The 16797-nt window shown below is 48.8% G+C and overlaps 1 protein-coding gene across 1 annotated transcript in view; it reads left to right on the top strand.

Moving 5' to 3' along the window:
• Positions 1-16797, top strand: part of LOC135814074 (macrophage mannose receptor 1-like) — a 43171-nt gene that overhangs the window by 11583 nt on the left and 14791 nt on the right. The window contains exons 8-21 of the mRNA XM_065327134.1: positions 4938-5205; positions 5794-5954; positions 6476-6511; positions 6944-7164; positions 7636-7813; positions 8314-8337; positions 9035-9466; positions 10168-10215; positions 10562-10758; positions 11113-11377; positions 12063-12110; positions 12473-12651; positions 13673-13825; positions 14584-14704. Coding sequence (XP_065183206.1) covers positions 4938-5205; positions 5794-5954; positions 6476-6511; positions 6944-7164; positions 7636-7813; positions 8314-8337; positions 9035-9466; positions 10168-10215; positions 10562-10758; positions 11113-11377; positions 12063-12110; positions 12473-12651; positions 13673-13825; positions 14584-14704 — 2331 coding nt within the window. The remainder of the gene's footprint in view (positions 1-4937; positions 5206-5793; positions 5955-6475; positions 6512-6943; positions 7165-7635; positions 7814-8313; positions 8338-9034; positions 9467-10167; positions 10216-10561; positions 10759-11112; positions 11378-12062; positions 12111-12472; positions 12652-13672; positions 13826-14583; positions 14705-16797) is intronic.

Below are 16797 nucleotides of genomic sequence, written 5' to 3' on the forward strand. Positions count from 1 at the left end.
AAGATACTAGTATGTAGCACACAGCACATAGAGGAATAAGTGCCTACTGCTCTAGAAAGCAGTGAGAAAATGAGGTGACGAAAGTGTACTGTGTCACTAAATAACGTCTGTTCCATTAGTGTCTTACTGCAACTCATCCAAGTCAAGGGCTGCCGACTGAGATACCGCAGTGGCTGCTTCAGCTGTCAGGATATCGAGCGACACTAGGTATCGAACACCACGCCGATATTTCTTGCCGTTGACCTGGATGTCCATGACGCGAACAATGCCGTCCTTGCCAGGGAACGTGGCCTTCACGGGTCCTAGCGGCCATCTGTATCGTGATAACGCATCGTCCTTGACGAGGAAGACGTCTCCAATCTCGACCGTGCCCGATTGGCGGCGCCACTTAGTCATGATTAGGGGTGAAACAATTATACCGAGTACTCGAGTACTCGCTCGGTTTTTTCAAAAATAATCGTACTCGGAATAAATCAGAGTACTCGTTCATACTTGGTACATGCATTTACTGCAGAAATCTGCAGTTTCAGAGCAGCAGTCAGCAGATGGTGATGTGCAGACTGTGTGGTGAACATTTGTTCACGAGTAGAGAGAGCCCAAATGACCCACCAACCAATATACCAGAGAAAAATGACTGCTACTCGGTTCAATCAGGGTTGTACCATGTTATTTTAAAGCCCGTGGTGTGCAATTGTTAGGAGATGAAAATACTCGAATACTCGAATATTCGATCGGAGAAAATCAGAGTACAGCCAGTATCGCCTATAGCGTTGGTGTTTGATTTTGAGCATCTTATCACTATAAGCGATATATTACTATGACCGATACTGCTTGCAATGTATGCGAGTGGGGTGTCAAACGACTCAGCGCGCCGTGCACATACGCACTACATACATGTACAATGTCATGTAGCTGGCTGTAGCTCCTGACACACAAAATCAGGATTTCCTCATGATGGAGGCATATTTTGGCAACTTGTAAAAGCAAAACTCACCAAACAACACTCACTGGACAAGTTCTTCACGAAGAAGTAACACCCTGTTCTCCTCTGACATCGCTTGATTTTACATCACTCACTATAACCGATGCGAAAATAGTGTAATAAACGTCTTTTGAAATATGAATTTGATCACTATAGGCGATATATTACTATAGACGATTATTGCTATATGCGATAACTGTGTATACTTAGTTATGGCAAATGAAAATGAATTTGAGAAATTGATCACTATATCCGGTATATTACTATAGCCGCCAACCTTATAGGCGATACGGACTGTACTCGAACTCGGGATCTCAGTGCCAACTTTCACCCCTAGCCTAGTCATGATGTTCATAGCAGAGACCATTTCTCTTAGCCACCGCTTCCAAACATCTCTGAGGAGCTGCTGGATAACTTTCCAGCAATGGTATGGGTGAACTGGCGTCGACTCTGAGTCCGCCGCCGTCTCCAGAGCTGTTGCGACGTTGACATGACCCACGACGAAGTTTGCAGCTCTTCGTCGGTCAGGCTAGCCCTGTACAGGACTGACTGGAGTGCCTTTTTCAAGGCCCCGACCACCCTCTCAAATGCTCCGCCAAAGTGCGGCCGAGCTCTTCCCCGCGGTGGTACAGGAGGCAGCGGCCATGGAGGTTTCCGTGGCGGCGGCAGAGGTGGCGGTGATCGCGGTGGATTAAACTGCCATCTGATGCCTTGAATCACCAACCCAGCTGTGATGTTGGCTTGATCCAAATCCCTCAGCGCTTCCCGCAGTTCACGATCGGTAGCAACGAAGTTACTGCCGTTGTCGGATAGGATCAGTGTTGGTCGACCTCGGCGATGGCACAACCTTGCCATAGCCATCTCCATGCCATCGCCATCCAGAGAACGCACTACCTCCAGGTGGCATGTACGGGTCTGCAGACATGAGAAAGCGGCTATATAGCGCTTCTCTTGCGATCGTCCGCGTCCCATCTTGACCAGGAAAGGCCCAGCGTAGTCTACTCCAGTGTGAGCGAATGCCTGTAACGGTCCGCTTGTCCGGATGTTTGGCAAGTTCCCCATCTTGGGCTCAGCGACACGTCTCCACAGCTTCTGGCAACGGACACAGCGGTGACGGTAGGATTTAACGACCTGGCGACCCTTGATGATCCAATACCGATCGGCCAGGTTAGAGAGCAGATGGTTCGTGCCTGCTCCGTGTTGACAGCGTTCATCCTCATGCCCAACAATTAGCTGAGTGACGCGATGATTGGCGGGCAGTATCACACGGGACCGGAACTGGTCAGACAGGTGGTGTGAGGTCCGGAGCCGTCCACCAACTCGGAGCAGCGGTGGACCGTCAGTGTCCAGGAACGGCTGTAGCTTCGTTAGCGGTGCACTGGGTGGAAGAGGCTTCTTCTCCTTCAGCGTTGACACTACTTCTCCGTAGCACTGCCTCTGCGCATAGCTTATCCAGAGCCGCTCGGCGCCTTGGAGTTCTGTGACCGTCAATTCGGGAACCGGAACAGCCTTAGCACTCTTGAGAGATACTTGCACGGTAGCACCTGCATTGCTGTCACACTGCTGAGGTCGGCCTCTGGTATTATCAAGGAACCGTTTACACCAGGCTGTGACCCGCAGAAGATTGCTCCAGGACGAGACGTTGTCTGGGTGCAGGCGGCATGTCGTCTGCTCTGCCTGGATCTGGCTAGTGAGAGTCATCGGGTGCGGACGCTGAAGCAGTGCCGGAAGAACCTGGGGCACTATGATGTCTTTGTTCGGCCATCGCTCCGGACGCTCTTGCAAGAACTCTGGGCCACTCCACCATTTGCCGTCATCCTGCAAGTGCGAGGCCGCAACTCCACGACTTGGTAGATCAGCCGGGTTCAATCGGCCGCTGACGTGCTCTTGCCTTCTGCTGCCGCTGCTGCTGCTGCGCTGTTGCCTTCTCCTGCCGCTGCTGCTGCGCTCTTGCCTTCTGCTGCCGCTGCTGCTGCGCTCTTGCCTTCTGCCGCCGCTGCTGCTGCGCTCTTGCCTTCTGCTGCCGCTGCTGCTGCGCTCTTGCCTTCTGCTGCCGCTGGACCTACTAAACCTGGCTAGTCTGGGTTCCACGCGAGTTCGAGGCGCAGGTGAAGGTGCAAGAGGCGCATATGACACACGTTGAAGTTGAACTCCTGCCGTTCCAGGCGCTCCTACTCCATCAAGTGCAGCTGATCAAAACTACAACTAGTTTGTTCTGCTGCCGAGATCGACATTCGGCTGTCCAATCTTCTGACAACACCTCCTGGACTACCACACTGAGTAGCACTCGTCTTCCGCGATCGCGGTGCAGGCGTTGGTCGTCTCGGCACTGCCACTGGTACTGGCACGGGACTCGGCTCTGCCGTAGATGTACGTCCATGACGCTCACTCAATCCACGCGCGATCCAGGCTGCATGCAGCGCTTCCATAGAAGCGGTCTCCTCTGCGATCAGGAGTTTTAGTTCCTCCGCTCGCCTATTCAATTTCGCTAAACTCAATTCGAGCTCCTCTTTATCTGACTCCTCAAACCCATACCGAGCCGAGTGCCAGCCTTTAGTCTTTCTTCCACTACGCCTCGGTCCGATCGCCCGCGACTCACTCATCCTTTCGAGGTTATAAAATGAACCGCGACTAGATCCGGCTCGAAGGACCCACTATGTATTCGATATTTCTGAAGACTGTATTATTGTACCACAAGGAGCGTAACGATTCCACAAAAGGCGATCGTTCAAAGCAGGTAACAACAAAGAGCAAACTACGCTCAAGACCAAAACCAAAACAACAACTGCACCAGCAAGCTCTTTCCTTGCACTAACTACACTGAATACATCAAAACCAAGCAGCAAAATGCAAATCCGCACGCATGTTTGCCGGAACTGAACCTCCGTAGCGCAGCTGATCATTGTGGCTGCACGGCCGTACGGGACGACCTTCCCGCCACAGTAGGGCAAAGAGCTACGCATGGAACTAGCAATAAATGCATGCAGCACACCAGCAAGCTGTCCTTACGCAGACGTCTAGTGTAGCGTGTGCAAGGATGAATAGCATGAGAAACATGATATGACACACGACTCCTATGATGCATGTAATGTATACAACAATAATGATACGATTTCTTTGTCAAAATGATCTTAATGCATACATTTTTCATCGGCTATAGTGATGATCATAAAAAATAATACATCGTACATGGTGACCGGTGGGATCTGATCGCGGCAGCCAGGAAGCGCTGGTAAAATTTAATGGTACGACTATGATATCCATCGGAGGAAATTCGAAATGTTTGGCGTTGGCTGTGCTTGTTGTTCCGGGGCATCCTCGAGCGAGATTGGAGGCAGTAATGAGTATCAGCGCTGAAGCGCTACCGTGGTCTCCGCCGAGATGTTGGAGAAGGCATTCAGGTAACAGCGAAGACAATCAGGGACGCGGAGAAGCTTCTCCGTGACATACGACATCACGCGTCGATCGATCTGCCACTTGGAACGGTTTCAGCGGTGATGAGTCGAGCGATGGCGACCCAGACTGAGACTCTACTCCCACTAATCGATCCTGTAGATATTGTTGATATGTCGATTGAATCTGTTGAAGTGTTTCTCTTCCAAAAGAACACATTTGTTGAGCACAGCACCTCCTTGAAAACTCATATCAAAAAGTCACGAAGTTTTTGTTTCCGCCGAAAGTAGCTCTGCACTGCGCGTACTGCACAGTCACATGCACAGCACACTTCTGCACGCTGCACTGATTCGAATGACACCATACACGCATTTGTCAGGCATACCTAAGTATGCATATCGCCTATAGTAATATATCGCCTATAGTGATATTTTCACGAAAATCAAACACCAACGCTATAGCCGATCCGTACTGTACATGCACGAATCACAGTAGGAGATCAAATTCAAGTTGAAGTTCCACAATCCTTCTTTGGTCTTTGCTCTGCTGCATTTGCATGCAGACCCTGCCAGGTCAGCCTGTCCGGCAGGCTACAATACGTATGCTCATCCCAACGGTGCCGTCTATTGCTACAAATTGGTGGACACATCGAGCAAGCGCAGGTCCTGGACTTCAGCCAGAACAGCATGCACCAGCTCTGGCAAGGGTTTCGACCTGGTCAGCATCCATGATCATTACGAGGCTGCCCACGTCTTGCAAATGGTCTCCAAGTCGACTGCGTACTACTTCTGGACTGGCCTGAATGATCAATCCCAAGAGGGTGGATATGTGTAAGTGGCGCCGTAGTAGTAGTAGTAGTAGTAGTAGTAGTAGTAGTAGTAGTAGTAGTAGTAGTAGTAGTAGTAGTAGTCACCTTTATTGTTCAATCCACAAAATGTGATGCGGAAAGTGAAGAACCATCCGAGGTAAATTTCCATTGTAAATATGAAAAATGTTATTATGCCATGCCAGCCGGGTATTATGAAGTAGTAGTAGCAGTAGTATAGTATACCTACATACCGTATATTCTCTATTATAAGCGCCGTGCTTATATTTTTTCAACACCCCTCTACCCCGTGCTTATATTGGAGACCCCGCTTATTGGAGACCGTGCTTATATTTTTTCAACCAATACATCCATACAGCTGGACAGAGCAAGAAGAAATACATGCTGGATATCATGCATGCAGCATTGATTTTCACCAAGACCGGGCTAATAATAGAGACTGTGCTTATAATGTTTCGAAAGGTGCTCACAGTGTGCTAGTATTAGAGACTGTGCTAGTAATGGAGACCTGTGCTTATAATAGAGACATATACGGTATGTGTATTATGGTCACGGTGCCGTACATGTATACCTATGCCGTGTGCCTATATAGATGGTCGGATGGCACTCCCACAGACTATGTGTACTGGAGCAACGGCCAGCCTAACAGATACCAAGGGAGCCAGGATTGTACCATGTTCTATCGTGGAAGCGGCCGGTGGAACGACAACCGCTGCAGCTATCGCTCAGCTTACATCTGCAAATACACCCTGAGTGAGTTTTTGCTGTGACGTGTGGCATGTTCCACCCAACTAACTCCAGCACTCTAGAGCAGCCCTAGTCTCTCTAAGGGCCGGCTTGTCGAGAGACAGGATGCTCTGGTGACTCGTATACATTAGCAGCACTCGTGTGCATGTATGGGACGAGGTGTTATTCAATGTGAGGCACAGGTAGGCCATTTGGTGAAGGGATAGGGTTTCCACACAAAAGAAGGGCTATCACCCAAATCTTGCCTTTGAAAATTGTAGTCAGCCTCTCCAATAAAATCAACATGGCTATTACTGACATAGCTACTACAAATCAAATATTGTCCTGGTATTGGTGACCTGTGCTCATTGTTTGATGCGTTGTATTTGTATGTGTGTGTTTGTGTTTGTCACGGTTTGTGTGTGTGTGTGTGTGTGTGTGTGTGTGTGTGTGTGTGTGTGTGTGTGTGTGTGTGTGTGTGTGTGTGTGTGCACGTGCGTGATTGCAATATTATGATACCTGGCACATGCGTGACGGATAATCAACAGAGCCCAGGACCTTAAAACTAGGAACACCATCTGTCAGTAAGTATTTCATTTACTTGATTTGCTAGGCTCTGAGCTGCAATTTCTGCTATGAAGCCATCCATCCATGAGTCTCTATGCCTCAGTGTCCTGTGTTGTAAAGCCCAATTGTTGTTGCAATGTTTGAAGATCCAGTTCATGTACATGATGATAGCCAATCTAATCTTTCTCTGTGAGATGTATTTGTATGCAGGTGCAGTGTGTTCAAGCATTGCTATGCTGTATTGTATATTGTGGTTTCTAGACGCGAGGTTATTGCTTGGTGTGTGCGCAAAGGACGTAACAGTTCTGTCCGCAGATTGAGGGCTTATTGCTGGGTGTGATCTGTATGATCTGCGTGATCTGTATGTGTGTGTGTGTGTGTGTGTGTGTGTGTGTGTGTGTGTGTGTGTGTGTGTTTGCATATGTCTGCCTACTTACCGTGCCCCACAGATATCCGCTACTGCCAGAGCGGCTGGCACCAGTACAGCTCGTATTGCTACTTTGCCATGCCCAACACCAACGTGACCCACAACCAGGCATCCACTATGTGTGCCCAGATGCAGGCCAATCTCACCAGCATCAACAGCTACGGCGAGCAGGCATTCGTCATGTCCATCATGGGTCTGCACAATGCCTCCGTACAAGTTCACATTGGAATAAATGATATGAAGGTAAGAGATCTACGCATGTATCAACACAGTGCAGTAACGGTTGGGACATTCTACAAAACATTTGTATATTTAATATCTGTATTTGTATTTATATCATTATCTCATGGCACATCATGATGACGGCCAGTGCAGTAAAACTGAGTATCAAACTGGTGGTTGTTTCACCTTGATGGGTGCAGAGGTCAAAAGGTCAAAATGTCATCATATCTAGTTTGTGATGTGTGTGCAATGTAACACCATGCCTTGTAAAGTAAGCCATGTCCCATATGATCGATGCTGTTCCAGTCTGCTCCCTATGTTCTTCGTTCATTGGGACTCTCTTCGAAAGGTTTTGTGACTGTTTACGAGGACAATAGATCGGACCTGTTAGTGAGGCTGTCGTCCAGTCCTTGGCCACCATCTTGGATTGCTGTAATGAATGATGCATTCACCCCGCACCCTTGCTTGTCCCATCATTGTTGCTGTGTGCAGCGAGAGGGAGAGTTCACGTGGACAGACGGCAGCATTGTCCGATACACCAATTGGGGCTTCAACCAGCCAAACGACTGGCGTCGGACGCAAGACTGCACTCTTTTGAACCACCGGCTGGGACTCTGGAATGATATCAACTGCAACACCAGAATTGGCTATGTCTGCAAGAAGGTCAGAGGTAAGCTCTCGGCTGAGCAGCTCCCTTAGCACTGTTAACGACAGACAGGTTGAGGATGATACATCACCTGGACCATTCACAACACTTGCATAAGGCTATGTTCAGGACTGGCTGGGTTGAAGAACTTCAACCTGGATCTGTTGCATGCCCTCTTTCAAGTCGTTGACATGACACTGTTTTAAATATACATCAATATGTTGCAAGTTTGGACCTATCTCGAAATCACTTAAGCACTCACATCTGATCACCTCAGCGGCTGAACGTGACCCACAGTACGAGACTTAGATTATCCAGGGCCCTGTAAGTAGATTGTACATGTGTTTTCTCATGCATGTCAATTCATTGTGTGTGTGTGTTTGCTTGTGGATGTGTGTGTGTGTGTGTGTGTGTGTGTGTGTGTGTGCATGCATGTTTTTGTGTGTGCATGTTTTTGTATTTGTGTGTGTTTGTCTACTATTCTATTTTATGTGTGTTTGTCTGTACTTCCATTGGCTGACTAGATCAACCGACCAATCCAGCAACCAGTGAGTGGCCGGTAGTACAAACATGGATGCATTTGTCAGTGTGCATGCGTATGTGTGTCTGCATGACTATATGGGTGGGTGTGTGCGTGTTTGGGGACTTTCCCATTCAATGTCCGTACACATTACTGTTACCCCTGGCTACACCTTTGCTCTAGTTAATTGATGACCCTCTGTCCTCTGCTATGCACAAAGGAATGTTTTTTTATGCTAGCGGGTGTGTATGTTTTCTAGCCTAATGTTTTCCTATCAACACTGAGCTGTGTGCCTAGACTGCCTACCCCCACCCCCTTCCCCGCCTCATCCTCACCCCTTACTCATGGCTGGAACATTGTCCTGTATGCATTTCAACTAGGTGTGTTCAGGGCACAGGTTACATTTCATGCACACCACCAGGATTCAGAACTGTCTGCTTCGCTTTTTATAAGTAAACTACAGCTACCGGGTCCCTTGTATTGCTGATTATTGCTGTTATGACTCAAATTCTTTGTCTTCTTTGTCCTTTTCTCCTTGTTGTTGTTGTTGTTGTTGTTGTTGTTGTTGTTGTTGTTGTTGTTGTTGTTGTTGTTGTTGTTGTTGTTGTTGCTGCTGCTGCTGCTGCTGCTGCTGCTGCTGCTGCTGCTGCTGCTGCTGCTGCTGCTGCTGCTGTTGTTGTTGTTGTTGTTGTTGTTGCCTGGATGGTGGCCTTTACTCATCTTAGTATCAAACGCCTGCCAGCCAGGATGGCAGATGTTCAAGGGCCAGTGTTACCTCGCCATGACCAAGACTGCTCTCAGCCAGCCGCTGGCCCAGCAGAGCTGTCACGGCATGCAGAATACACACGGCGTTCCCGCCAACCTGGCCACAATCTCCAGCACCTTTGTCAACTACTTCCTGTCCAGTCTGGTCACGGTCAACACCACTACGTTCACGCCGGCCAGCCGAGCCTACTGGTTTGGCCTCAACGACCAGGGCACGGAGGGCATGTACCAGTACACATCCAACATGCCCATCACACACACAAACTGGGCCAGGGGACAGCCCAACAACTGGCGCAACGGTCAGGACTGTGTGGAGTTCTGGTCGTCGACTGGCAAGTGGAACGACAACAACTGCTCCGTATCTTTGCCCTACATCTGCCAAATGTACAACAGTAAGTTTTACAAGTATATCATGACACTCAACAGGGAAATCCCCGCCAGGTGGCTAGTATAGTCTTCTGAGCTAAAACTGAATAGCATGCAGGTTGAACTTCATATCAAGGTTGCTTGTACCTTTTAAAGGTCATCATGAAAAATAGATATGGAGTTTTAAATTTGCAATAGCCTAGCATCAGAATAATAATAGTGAAGGCGTACAACGGGGACAAGACGGGCAAGTGTGCACACAACGGGGACAGAAGACGGTGCAGCCGCATGTACGCAGGAGTCAAAACAGCGCAGCAGCGTGTACCACGGTTCAGCAGCATGTGCAACGAAGAGACACTAAAGCAGCAGCATGTATGACAAAGAGCTACACGTGCAACCGCATGTGCAATGAAGAGACACAAGCGCAGCCACATGTACAACATCACTGTTGCATGAGCATTCAAATCAGCTCCCGCACTCCCGCACTCCCGCACTGATTCACTGATTCACTGATTCACTGATTCACTGATCCACTGATCCACTGATCCACTGATTCACTGATCCACTGATCCACTGATCCACTGATTCACTGATTCACTGATGCACTGATGCACTGATTCACTGATTCACTGATTCACTGATTCACTGATTCACTGATTAGATTGATAGGATTTTGGTTATACAGGCCCAACATTCCTGACATCTGCTTATACCTTGTCTTCTGCAGACTCCATTTTAACCGTTCCACCTCCACCTACACCTCGCGCTGGCACCAGTAAGTCAGCGGTGTTACTCTAGCTGACATTGACTGGATGCACACATATAATTATTTCTGTTTGTACTTGTGTGTGCGTGTGTGTGTGTGTGTGTGCTCGCGCGCACACATGTGCGCATGAGCGCATGTGCGTACATGTGTGTGAAATACTGCTTGCTATACTATAGTTGATATCTGCCTAGAGTGTAGTGCATAGCCATTACCCACGAGTCTCTAATAATGTGTGCAAAGTGCACCGTAAATCGTGAACAGTGCATAGGTGTGATCAATACACTGCATGCATTGGCATGTATGATGCCGGGTGTGGTCTTATTTGGTATTTCTTGTTGATCACTGCCCACCGCAGCCGTTGGTAACTGCGCCCAGGGCTGGGTCAAGCACAACACCATGTGTTACGGTTTCTTCGGTTCCATCAACAAGCAAACACTGATGATGACAAACTCCATGGCACCACCCACCACTGCCCTGACGTGGACAGATGCTCAGGCTAGCTGCAGATCCATGGGCACCAATCTGGTCTCTATCCACAGCTCTGATACTATGGTAAGTAGGTGCAATGATTCGGGTATACTTCACCGTACAAACACATGAACTCCCACCCCATGCAACTAACAGCTAACTTGGATGGCCTTCATTGACTCTAGCTAGACACAATAACTGAGTAAAGGTGTGAAGTTCATTTGTGGATTTGCTGTGCTACCCTATGTTCAAGATCTGATAAATGTTACCAACGTCCACAGGAGACTGTGTTGCAGTCCAGGCCCCTGTATCAGACACTGCACCTTGGAGAGCAACACTGAAGAGAAAGGATTGGATAATCAGGGCACCTGGTTTGTGTTCACAGCCCTTGGTACCTGCCTCCGAATTGTGCTACTGATGTACTCCGTTTCGCTGCAGCAATTCCTCATCTCTTCTGCCAACGCCTACACGACTTGGTTCTGGTTCTGGACTGGGCTCAGCGATCGTGTAGATGAAGGTGGGTATGTGTGGGCCGATGGTTCTCCGGTCACCTACACTAACTGGAGCACACAGCAGCCAAACGACTACTCTGGTGCGCAGGACTGCGTCGAGACTATCCTGGTACCACCTGCAAGCCTGATGAATTCGTGGAACGATTACTCTTGTGCCGCCAACGAACCCTATGTGTGTGAATACCCGCTTGGTAAGCAAGAGGAACACGCATTCTAAGTCAGTCCCTCTTATAACAGATATGCAATTGGCTCACCCGATTCTTTTTATGGAAGGTGACAGGGTGGCTCTTACATGAGTCCAGTGTGTTTGGTTATCCCATGCATGGTCGTCAATGGAAGGGTTCTGTCGGAAAACGTTTTTGTGTGACGTGTATTGCACGCTCCCTACACACATGACTAAACACTCTATATCCGCCAGACAGACAGCTAGCTGTTTCGACCTTTTCAGTTCCCACTAATGGAGCTCAGAGAGACTGTCCTCGGTCAAAGACGATAGTGCAGTGGTGCCGTTTCCCTTCGTCCTGGTGATGCCGGGAGTGCAGTGGTGTCGTTTCCCTTTGTCCTGGTGATGCCGGGAGTGCAGTGGTGCCGTTTCCCTTCGTCCTGATGATGCCGATAGTGTGGTGGTGCCGTTTCCCTTCGTCCTGGTGATGCCGGGAGTGCAGACAAGCCAGCAACTCTCACTCAGTGAACCTAATCGACGAATGAACAAAATTAGAATGTTGAAACAGCTAGCTGTCCGGATATTGGATAACTTCAGTTAGATAGCCGTGTGATGCACAGTGACAGAGAAGGTTGTAGTCTGGGAGTCCTTGAAGAGCATGCTTCATCAGCAGTGTGTTTGTGATCTTGTTACTTATTGTTCCTACTGTACAGGACAAACACCCATTTCACCCACAGTGGCTCCATTCACCATTCCACCAGGTAAGTGTCAAAGTGGATTGCCTCAACGTACTCAGTATGGACTTCAGATGTCGATCTGCTGGTCATATGGTGTAATGTCGCTCTAAGCTGGCCCCACTATTTTTGACCACACAGCCCTTCGAACTCATTGTTAATTGGCGTGTATGTGATGTCCACAACAGAATACAGGATCAGTCTGCACGCTCCATTCTTGGACATCAATGTGCAGTCTAATCACTGGGCGTGTACCTTTTTTTAAGCCCGCACATGCATAGACATACCCTGCATGGCCCTGATCCTGTCCAATATTGTAAGATCCGTCTGCAGTTATTGTTGACGCCTCTTACATCATCGGCCTTCTGTTATTAATTTTACTGTTGTAGGTATGAAGCAGATCAACTGCCCAGCCGGTTGGACGTCCACGCCGACACAGTGCTACAGTGTCATGACTCCGATCACAGCCATCAAGAACACCTTCTCGAATGCCGAGAGGAAGTGCAAGGCAATGAATGTTGGCATCACCGGTGCCCAGCCTCACCTTGCCAGTATCCACTCTTCCCGGGTATGTGGCAATTTATATCCTGCCTTTTAATTCTCTAATGTTTGTGATACTTCAATATGTGGAGGCTCCACTGTGACTGCAGCAAATTAATAATGACTGTCTCAATCTCCTTCACCGCCACGGTCTTACACTGCAATCGTAAATATGAATCTTGAAATGTTCGTCCTTGGGGATTCAGCAGGGAGTGTAAGACCGTGGTGGTGAAGGAGATAGAGGCACAATGATTGTGATGTTTGCTATAAGTGCAATAGAGAAGGCCTGCATGTCTCACTTGGTGCTGTACTGGTTTGTTCTCAGTTTGGGTCTGAATTGAACACTAGTAGTCCCTTCTTACCAATGATATCTCCCTGTCGGTGGCTGGTAGTCATCCAGATTGTGTGGCATGTTCCAGTAACTCTGCATTTCTCAGTAAAGCGCTTCCATCCTGAACGCCTAGAGCGGGTAGTAAAGCAGAGTTTTAACACCGGCTTTCCTCGGAAATTGTATGGCTGGGGAAATGCGATTGGAAACGTCACATTCAGTTTGGTCAAAACATGTTTGTGAAATCCAAGCAAATGAAAAGGTGATCACGTTGGCGCTCCGCATTACCACTGTGTAAACCTGTTTGAGGATCACAGTGATCAACACAGCCATACCATCCATGTAAGAGCCGGCTAAGAGGACCCTCAGGGTAGCGATAGATTAAGACACTGCGCTACTGTGTGTGTGTGTGTGTGTGTGTGTGTGTGTGTGTGTGTGTGTGTGTGTGTGTGTGTGTGTGTGTGTGTGTGTGTGTGTGCCAGAAAAGGTCACTTCAAATAGCTGTATGGTGTAGACCAGGCTGAATAGTGACGGTCAATTCTTCAGCCTTGCAAGCTGTTGAATGGTGCAATCCCAGCACAAGTTGCTATGGCTTCTGCCGTAGCATTGCTATCATCGCCTCCGGCGATGGGCGTCAAAGGTCAAAGGTCAAGGTGTGTGTGTGTGTGTGTGTGTGTATGCGCATGCATGCATGTGTGTTTCTGTGTTTTGGGACATGCAGGATCACTTGACCATCGCAGAGATGCTGATGGCACAAGCAAACGCAAGCAATGTCACCAACACGCAGTTCTGGGTAGGTCTTCAGGACCGTGGCACGGAGGGATCCTTCGCCTGGACTGACAACAGTACGGTTGACTATGTCGGATGGTCCTCTGTAAGTGTGGCTGAATGATACTACAACCCGCAATCTACTACAGAACGTGGGGTTGCATAGGGCTGTGTTGTAAATTGCATTGACCACTAGACTGTCGAATCATCCCGTCCTGAAGGCAAAAGAGGCTTGAAATGGCTTTCTTTCAGTGGCAGGAAACAAAACCCAAGATATCATAAATGAAAGGTGAAGCCACCATTTTATTTTAAAACCTGCCTCCTGCACCAATAAACATTTAGTGTAGTCAAATACTAGGTAGGGTGCCAGCAAATTAATGACTACTGAGTTGTGGTTACTGCAGTGAACTGAGCCCCCACCCCTCCCCACCCCACCCCTAGTTCTTGACCAAAATTTGGACAGGTGAAGTGTATTTGAAGCACGCATGATCGTATCTGGAGTACTTTGCATCAGTGTGACTCTGGGGACTTTGAGACTGCGGTACAGTGCATCCAATGTGTCACACCGCACTCTGGATACTTCCGTCGACCATGATTACCATGGTGACGGCGGAGGCGGAATACCGGTACCAGTGTGCTGTTTAAAGCTAAGTACCGTCATATTTCACTTGTCCAGTCCTGTATGATCCAGTAAACTTGCCAACCAGTGGGTAATGCCCGGAGATGTTTGGAAATGCATGGAATATAGTGCAATCGGTCTTCCTTTACCTGGTTCCATCGCCGATCCGGTTACTTCAAGTGGAGTCTGACTGCCTACACATGTATAATTATACCCATCTGCTACTCATTCCCATGTCGCTGCAGGATCAGCCAAACAACTGGCGTAACACCCAGGACTGCGTGGAGATCCGCATTGACAGCGGCTACGGCTGGAACGACCAGGCCTGTTCTAACGTGCTGCCGTACATCTGCGGCTTCTCGCGGTGTAAGTTCTTTGGGGCCAATGTCTGCACAAACATACGCATGGCCGGCAGAACCACTCCGGTCGGTCCGGCCATGGCCGGACCAACTTTTCGGCCATCGACGATTTTTTTAGGACGCAGTAACGTCATGTTGTGATCATCGATTGTACATGTACGCGTACTTGCGATCTCGCTCTGATCTTGCCGTGCACGCGTGCGCGCTTGAGGGCTAGCTGTGGCCTGTGGGCCGGTGGGCCTGTGGCGCGAGTCGCGCGACCTGAAAGCACGTGCCATGATGGATTCTACATTGTAATTTGTAGTACTTGAGGGGTTTTCGTCGAGTGCTTCAGATTCTTGTACTGAACGAAGTAGTTTTTCAAATTTGTCTCGCTGTTTGGTCAGCTTAGCCGCAGTGCATGCTTAGCCGGATGGGATATGATGGGCCCGGCTCTGTGGGCATGGCCGGACCAATCAACAATTGCTTCTGCCAGGCCTGATACGTGCTGCATTCAGGCAAGTAGGGGGCATGATAAGATGTGTAGTCATTGCACTACCATCTTCCTAACGCTATCCCGAGTAAGTGTGAACCCAACCAGCGTGATTCACACAACCCATCTGCTGAGGAAAATGATAGTGCAACAACTACACATCTTATCATGTCCCCTGCTTGCCTGAATGCAGTACGTAAGAATATTCCAGAAACATACAAACACAAGTATAACGTTTTGCTGTCATGACGAGTACACACGCCTGGGTTACTCGGACCTTCTTGGCTGCCTTGTCATTGGATCTATATGGTCCGTTTCGTTTGAAAATTCAAATAGATACAATAGTCACCGTACTGTGCTAGAGGGGTGGAATGCAACGTCTTGAGAGACGTGGACTGTTGCCGCTCACTGCACAGCCTGGTGTCCAGATTACGAACCGTTACTAACCGGGCCATGTCGCGGCTCCTGGAGCTGAACCATGCATCCATGGCATGAGGTCATACTTCACTTGGCATGAGGTCATACTTCACTTGGCATGAGGTCATACTTCACTTGGCATGAGGTCATACTTCACTTGGCATGTGTCATGAATGTCACCACATCATGAAGACTACTTACGATGTCCAACGACGACTCTGATTACCCAGCTGATGGCACGCGTACATTGTGAATCCGAGTATTCCCAATGTCGCCTCCATCTCATCATATAATTATACTCTCCTGCATGTTTGTCTCTGCTGCTCATCACAAACTACTTAAATCTGAACTTGTTTGCTTCTTCTCTGAATGCACTCGTTGCTAGCTGCCGAGATTTGTTTTCTTGTAGTTGCATCATTGCATTCCGCATGATCCGCGCTTGCATGATGCACGCACGCACGCACACACAGACGGTGGTGTTTGGCAAGTTTTTGATTATGGTTGAAGGTGAAGTTTTTAGAAAGGAAACTGTGGTATGAGAATGAGTCTGATGAGTCTGTCTTCCCCTACCGTTCTCGACATGGTGCTGTGACCAGGATTTGGAACCAACGCGTCCAACAACTTTCGTTTTTTTACGATGGACGGAGAGGTTGAACAGACAACAACGAACGATGGAGAGGAGTCCTTGGATCAGACGACTGAGAAGCAAAGCACATCTCACGTCCTGGACCAAGTGGTTTACAACGACCTAGTCAAGAAGCGAGGCAGGGCCAAGGGAAGGGTGACGCGAGTAAGGAGGAGGATCGAACATGAACTCCGTAAAACGGAGGAGAAATTCGTTAGTCTGTTGTCACTTCAGAGTGATGTTGAGAAAATCCTACCCTTGATTGACACAGTGAACGACCTGTCCGAGCAGATTGGTACCCTGCTGGAGAACTGCGAGGCAGACGAGCGTGTGGAAGACGCACTAATTGATTTGGAAGCCTGGGATGATGGCTTTGACCACGAATGCACAAGTGTGTCGGACGCACGTGCACTACTCGACTATAGAGGGGTAGGGACACATTCACCAGTGGTGACGGAGCTTGCTGCAGAGGCAGCAACACCCCAGAAGGCCACCCGGCACGATACAACACAGGAGGTAGTGGTCGTGGACAGTGATGGGACGGACAGGCCCACGGGCGAACTGCTGGAATCAAAGGAATTGCCGG

This window comes from Sycon ciliatum, chromosome 4 (assembly GCF_964019385.1).
Source record: "Sycon ciliatum chromosome 4, ocSycCili1.1, whole genome shotgun sequence".
Taxonomy (NCBI): Eukaryota; Metazoa; Porifera; class Calcarea; order Leucosolenida; family Sycettidae; genus Sycon; species Sycon ciliatum.